The sequence below is a fragment of the Sipha flava genome, unplaced genomic scaffold (genome assembly GCF_003268045.1).
Source record: "Sipha flava isolate LNK unplaced genomic scaffold, YSA_version1 258_pilon_pilon, whole genome shotgun sequence".
NCBI classification, from domain to species: Eukaryota; Metazoa; Arthropoda; class Insecta; order Hemiptera; family Aphididae; genus Sipha; species Sipha flava.
Genome location: NW_020272917.1, coordinates 332289 through 340119, shown reverse-complemented (window position 1 = coordinate 340119; position 7831 = coordinate 332289). Strand labels below are relative to the sequence as shown.

The window sequence follows — 7831 nt, the reverse complement described above, 5'->3', positions numbered from 1 at the left end:
CCGCCGTTCGATCGGACTTTGTGCACACATCGGTGCGCCGCTCCTGGGCGCGTACGTCCGTCGAATACACGTTGGCAAACGTGAGCACGCACAACGTTGCCGGCGTCCCGACCAATCCGAACGATTTACGTGTAACCAGTTGCTGACGTATCAATCGGTAATTCGGCCAGCCGTTACAAAAGCTAAGACGCAATGTACCCTTAACGTGTCCCGTTTAGTCCCATAAAAGAACTATCGCCAGCCACCTGATCACCAATGATCGTCGAGTGAGCTCGATTTGGCGTCGGTGTCGTAAATCGCGATCCTTATACGTAAACAAGAGTGCGATGTACAAGAGTCAAGTATACCTTCACTTCTCGCTTTTACAAAATTGCACCCGACGAGTTAAAAGAGCGCAAAATATACTAGTTATGATGCGATCGTGCAAGAAATATCCCGTCCCCATTAATCGGTAGTTATGTTACTTGATTTGTTGTTACTTGTCGCACACTTGATTGCACGCATGTCACTTGTTAATGCATTTACTAGTTGCCACTTTGAATACGAGTTAATAATGATCGTAGCGATTTTAGTTTGATGCATTACATTCCTATTCTCCTTGACGAGTTTTTTTCGTCCGTTAGCTCCTAGGTGTTTAAATGTTGCATCCAACTATAGCACAACGCTTATAAACTTCCTCAATTTGATTTTGTAATACAATTCAAAAAAGACAAATTTAGGTTAAGTTTATTTTAAATCGAGTTTATAAACAAAATACACATTTTCAAACGCTAAAGGTGCGTTCACACAAGCGTAATAAAATGGCGAACTATTCGACAAACTGACCAACTGTTCACCGAAAAACCAAATCGTACGTGTGTTCGCGTGATTCCCGTACAACAATAAATAATTACTATATAAATAAAAATAATGGTTAGTATTTTATTAACGTGTGTTCATAAAAATGTTCGTAGGTACGTCCATACATGTCGTAACATCATTCATGTTACGTTGACATTCCGACAAATAGTTCGATTGGTTCGATCAAACTGTACAAGTTCGCCGATTTCTTACACACGAATACATGTTCATTGTTTTGTTACACAGGTGCGAATGCGGCTTAAGAACTGTTTATCGTATTAGTATTATCGAAAAATTATGAACTTTGTTTCACGGCCAAAATTCTCATACTTTTACCTAACCATCCAGAGTGGTTTTTGCCCGAGAAAAATAGATTTTACAAACAAATGTAAAATGTAAAATGCTGTTAAGGTTCTCCGCTATTAAGGATAGAGAAAAAAATCCGTTGATTATCGAGTATCATTATTTTTTCGGTCATGATTTTTTGACGTGAAACATTTGTTTGCGCACCTTGGAAGTAAAACGTAAGCGTGACAGCATTATTTTATCCATGACTATACGTTTATTTAGTCATGCTTTTAACTTTGGGCACGATGCCCTTACGCCTATTCTCCGTCGTTGACGTTGCCCGGTAACGCCCGGTTATGCGACCAGTGTTGCCAGACTTTGGAATTGTAAAGATCGTATAGTCTAATAAGAAATTTCGTATTTTTCGTTCTAACACCGTACAAATATATTTTTTTCTCGCAGTCTCATTTCATATTCTGTAATTTGTATAATGTAGTTTATACTTGAGTAGTACAGTACATCATATAGTAAAATACTAATACTATACAAATTTACTATACTTTAAAATACTATACACTGTACATTACTTCTAGTAGACTCTACGCATCCTTACCAAAATCTGGACGAATCGCGAAAGTTTTACCCCCGCTGTTTCGTCACCGTCAAAAAAATGAGTCTACGGACTCACGTTTATTATTAATATAGGACATTTGGCCCTCGGGAGTTATATAGATTAATTTATACCTACCCAAAGGACATTTGACCTCCGGTTAGGTTAGGTTATGTTCTAAATTAATTAACTCAAAAAAATTATGTAAGTAAACTAACAAGTAAACAGTACTTACTAATTCTAGATTATGGATTGTTGGTAAGTACAATTTGTAGTTAAGTTTTTGAATTAATAAAATATGTTACCCAAAACTGACTTCAATTATTGATAGTCGAAAAAACATAATAAATCTAATTAAATATGCACTTTATTTTGCAATTGCTTTACAATAATTAAAATTCCAACATTTATGTTAATAGTTTGAAAATTTCATTGTTAGTACAAATTAATCAGACAAATTTCATAATTCTTTAAGTTCCTAACCAGATTTGCATTTGAGGATACCTACCCATTTATTCAAATACTAATGAAAGGTATTCCATACTAACTTTAGTTATTATTTAATATTTTATTAGTACAGAATACAGGTATTTATTTTTATACATATGTTGTGTTTAGTACTTACACTAGTCATCATATAATCTTAACTAAAGATTTTTATAAGAAACTGAAAAAATATTTTTATATATTAGATAAATTCTTATCATTTTGAGAAAGTTATAAGTTATTTTAAATGATTTATGTTATTATTTTTTACATAATATAGTATAGGTAGGAATTTTCTGATAAATTTTTTGACATTTACCTTACTATAATGTAGATTGAAGGTACAAACATAGTATTCTGCTGGTATTGTTTATTATGAAAACTTAACTTAAAAAGTTATTATTATAATAAATAAAAATATTTCTGTAAAAACATTAAACGGAAAATACCTAGTGATCTGGGTTATAATATCTTATAAGTCCAGCCTGGCACACTAAAGGTCCCTGGGGACATTTTTTTAAAGGATCTTTTATCTAAATATTAAGGTCCTTATAATTATTTTATAAAAAAATTCTGGTAATCCAAGCTTGATAGGGTCTTTTGAACTTGTTCTGAGCCGGTACTCTGTTCTTTGAAATCCTCTTTCACTATGACTAAAAAGTTAGAGAGTGCAATTAAAATTCATTATACGATACCAGAAAATGTTTATATGTATATATATATATATATATATATATATATATATATATATATATATAATAAAAAGCAGTGGCGTATTTAGAAACTTGTTTTGGGGGAGGAGGTCATACCTAATAGTGAAATAATTTTATAAATTAGTATATGATGTTCTTTATCAACTTATTGTTTAAATACTAAATAATAATAATTAATAATTAAATTAAACGTATAATTGTTTTAATCGTAATTTATATTACTTTAAGTTGCGCATAGATGCAAAGTGCATACTGACAACTGACAAGACGTGATAGTCGCGGACTAAGATATTGATATTCTTATCGACCTATAATTTACCCACATCAGATTATTTATATACCATGTGTGTGTGTGTGTGAGTGCCGTACGGTCGATTTTTGTTATTATTATCCGATAACAATTTAATTATTAGCAATATTAATATTTTTTTTATATATATATATATATTTTCGTTATACTTTAATATTTTATTGAATAAACAAACTAAAATTATTATATTACTGAAATGTTTAAAATTTGACGTTTTCAGATATTTTTGGAAGGGGGAACTCCCCCATAAATACGCCACTGATTAAAAGGGAAACGGCCCTGGACAGTAAAGCTTTAGAGAAATAACGTTACTCAGAACCATCAACATTTATGTTCTAGTTTAATTTTACATCATAATAATATTTAAAATACTTTTGAATCTTCTCGTCCTGTTATTTAAATTAATTATATTTGGATACTTAAGCGTGTTCATAACACCATTAAATATGCCAAATTAACCCTTATTTCGTATAAAGCATTGTTATAACTAGTTCAACATGAGTACTCTATACGATTTATGAAGTATACGAAATAATTTTATAACAAGTATTTCAAATGTAGCGCTAAAAAAATAATTAATTTAGATAATAGCTAATTAATTTTAGTGTCTTTGACGAAATAAATACAAAAATAATTGAGAATTATCGTGCCCAAATATAAGGTTTGTAGTATAGTACGATGGTTTTTTGGCGGGTGGCATTTTGTCGGATTATGAAGATGGTGTATTGTCGAATGGTTAGGTTAGGTTAACTTTTAATGCTGGATATACTATACATAGGACTATCTCCTGGTTTTATACAAAATATTAGAAAAGTATAAAGCCAAAAGTAATAACAAAAGATAACATTTTTATTACTCTCATATTTCTCCATACCTCTAAGTTCAAAGTACCATATTTTAATCTTTATTAAACGATAAGGACAATTAATTAATTGTAAGATACAGCAATATTCAATTATGAAACTAAAATGAAATTGGTAAATTAAGGTTTACTACAGTTGGTAGAGCAAAATTGGTAGCTATCTATATTTGGCAGGTAGCTTATTTTATTTTATAATATAAAATTATATTATAATACAATACTATCATTAATACTGGTCCCTATTCAAAGGGTATTTAATGATGTCCAAGATTCTGCAAAAGGAACAACATTGAAATGTTTATAATATTAGTGTTATGGCCAAATAGTTCGTAAAATCTAATAATAATCAAATTTTGTATTTTAAATACTGTGCAAGATGATTTTGAAGCAAATTTAGGGAAAAGATGATTTTTGTAATTGGAAATGACTAAATCCATGTTGATGGGACTTAAGGTTTAAACTTTAAACAGCTAGGTACGCTTTTATAACAAAATTACAAAATATTAAACCTAATTATAACATTTTTATTATATTTTTGCTTGAAGTATTCGGAATGAATTGTGTATATTTAAATTTTAAATTACGATATTAGGTTTTTTTTTTCAAATTGTGTTTTATTAAATTTATTTAACTATTAACGTATTTAACTATTTTAATTTAAATTTAGCAATATATAAAACCATTATAATAAAAATGATATTATCATTTTATTAATGTTTTAACATTTTGATAGCTGCAAAAAGGGGACTAAATGTAGACAAAAACGGTCACAAAAATGTTTTCCTGTGAAGATCCATTCGTTGGAATTTTGTCTTTATCACGTGGCTTATGTCAAGTGGCTGTTTGTCAGATGACTTTATTTCGTGCTTCAATTTTTACTATAGACGAATGAAGATTTATCTTTATATATTTATGATTTTATGAACTTAAGAGATCAGTGTACGAACACAAAAAAAATAAACATTCGTTTTTAATTTTAGAAATTTTTAATATTTGTACAATTTATTTATTATTACAATATTATTAATTCTATGAAATAAAAAAATGCTGTTCAATATAAATTAGTAGTTCATTTAATTGAACTCTAATATAGAATCCTATAATTGGACATAGTAAATTGTAAATTGTGTTATCAATTATTATTGATAGAAAAAATATATATAATATCCACCAGGTTGTATGGTAACGAATACAATCAAGGTTAGTAGTGTATATTTCAGGTAATAAATTATTTTATTGTATGACTTTCGAGCATAGCTAGGAAAATTTTTTATTCGTAGGTACAAACATTTTCTACAATATGAACGAATACGAACATTTAGCGATAGTTATCCGAATTTTTTCATATTTTAATCTGGCTGCACTGGTTGGTTATCAATATGTATTTGTTCTATAATAAAATGTATTCTATTCAGTTTTTTCCCAAGTAAGCTGTACTGAAAGTATGTTCATATGTAACCTTTATGATAATTTAAGATTTTACCATGGCAGAAGAATTGATTCGTCAAGTGTATAGTTTAAATAAAATAAATGTATTATGGCCCTCCGGAAATATAGCCCAGTGTCGTTATTTAAATTTTTTTTTAATACGTATGGCGTATAAAACAGGCCACTAAGCCTATCTGGAATTTTCGACACAACAAAAATAAAATAATAATATTTTTATCATTTATTAATGACAATATAATAAGAATAATGGTATTAATTAAATAATTTAACTAAGAAAAGCAGTAAAGCCAAAGGTGATGATAAATATTGTAATAAAGCGTTTATTAGGTACAGTTACAATTATATAGTTATATTTTTTATTAATATTAAAGAGGATACCGACGCATCTTTATTCTTGCAAACTTATTTACAGATAAAATATCAACACAAAATATTATTTAGGTAATGTTTTAATATTTTCAATTATCAATAATATATTATAATTATGAAATAAGAACTACTGATAATGGATAGCAGCTGATGGTTAGGTTAGAGGTGGGTCGTTACTGCTGTATTCGGTACAAAGTAACGATTACATTGGTGGAACGAGTAGGAACGAGTACAGCTGATCGTTCCTCAAACGTTACGTCGGTACAAAGTTACGCACACGCTCACTAGAGGAGGGGGTGGAAACCTCTTACACCCCCTCCCGTAAATACGCCACTGATTGTTCCAATCGTTACATTAGTACATTTTTAAATTTGTATTATTAATTATTGTAAAATTATTTTATTTAAAAATAAAATACTGAAGGTAGTAAGTTGTATAGTATACCATGGATTACAATAACACATTTTAATAACTGTAAAAGTGTAAAGTAATTTATTATTTTAATATGAATACTAATAACAATTAACAAGCATTGATTTTAAAGTTTAAAATAATAATAATAGTAATAATGAACAATTTTACTTATTTTAATAATTACTATTTAAAAACATTAATATTTCAATGTTTTTTTAACGATAACCTGCTACGTCTTTCTGAAATAGTATATCCGGCTTTTGAAAAGATTCCTTCACACGGAACAGAACTCGACGGCACACACAACCGTAATAACATCATCTCAAACAAATTTGGATAGATATTTCTTCTATTATTCCACCACTTAAGTGGATCTGATTTTCTGTCGAGTAACGGCTCACTTATATATCGGTCGATCTCCACTGTAACGATTGTTACATATTATTAATGTCTACTCATGTAATATGGATATTGCTGAGTAGACATCACGTTAATTTACATGTTATTACATTAAGTCGCGGTAGTTCTGCCACAACGTTCGTCCGAGGTAGCTGAACTCCATAGTCCGTAAGTCTAATTTATATATGTATATTAAATAATAACTAAATCTAAACCAATCTACATTTATTTGTAATATCAAGATCTTTCCTCTTATGCATCCCGTGCTACGGTACAATATATTCATAAGGATTAGAAAACCTTCCCTGAATATCATATATTTAACTGGTCATCCCCGACCACGTTACATATTGGTGGAGGCGCCGTAACCATAAGAATTACAAATATTTGGGATTGGTTTAGATTTTTTACCACGTTACACCACAATAGCTTCAGATTTTGGTGTACTTAATGTTGGTGTTGATACCTACATACAATTACAATATGATTTAAGTTACAAACACTTATAAATATATTAAATATATAAATTTAGTATACGATATACCTGTGCATTAAAGTGTTTCCAAATTTCAGATGTTTCATTTTCTATTGCATTATTGTTCAATGGTGTATTTATATTATGTTCGTCATTATTTTTATTCCTTTTAATTATTGCCGCAATTTTTTCTACGATTTGATCGTACGTACGCTGGTATATAATATGGTTATCAAATGCTTTTTTTTTTAAACGCGGATCTAATAAAGTTGCCTCAGTTAATACTCGTTGATTTTCAATACCTTCAAACTTTTTATCGGCTCTCGTTAGCATTTTAGAAAGCATCAAATGAATTGTATGTGGTAGTTGAATGTTCTGTATATTATTTTTAATGTGAGAGTGTAACATTTGAGTTATAATTAAGACTTTAGAAATTGAAACGCCTTTTTCAGAACTAAGTTCAACAGTGGCTTCTTTAAAGGGCTTAAATATTTCACAATAGTGTTGCATTATTTCAAAATCTTCGTTAGTCAAATTGTCTACGTTACCTATTATAGCAATTGTGGAAATGAGTGGTTCTTTAATTAGTATACACCTTTGAAACATGTCAAAAGTT

At 29.4% G+C, this 7831-nt stretch overlaps 1 protein-coding gene and 1 long non-coding RNA gene across 2 annotated transcripts in view; one reads left to right on the top strand and one right to left on the bottom strand.

The window, feature by feature from the left end:
• The first annotated feature begins 6510 nt into the window (after positions 1-6510).
• LOC112684905 overlaps positions 6511-7831 on the top strand; it is a 4133-nt gene continuing 2812 nt past the window's right edge. The window contains exon 1 of the long non-coding RNA XR_003148740.1: positions 6511-6908. This is a non-coding gene — a long non-coding RNA (uncharacterized LOC112684905). The remainder of the gene's footprint in view (positions 6909-7831) is intronic.
• The window catches only part of LOC112684903 (zinc finger BED domain-containing protein 4-like), a gene marked incomplete in the record, with an annotated part of 2165 nt that continues 1274 nt past the window's right edge, over positions 6941-7831 (bottom strand). The window contains 2 exon segments of the mRNA XM_025556636.1: positions 6941-7206; positions 7285-7831. Coding sequence (XP_025412421.1) covers positions 7156-7206; positions 7285-7831 — 598 coding nt within the window.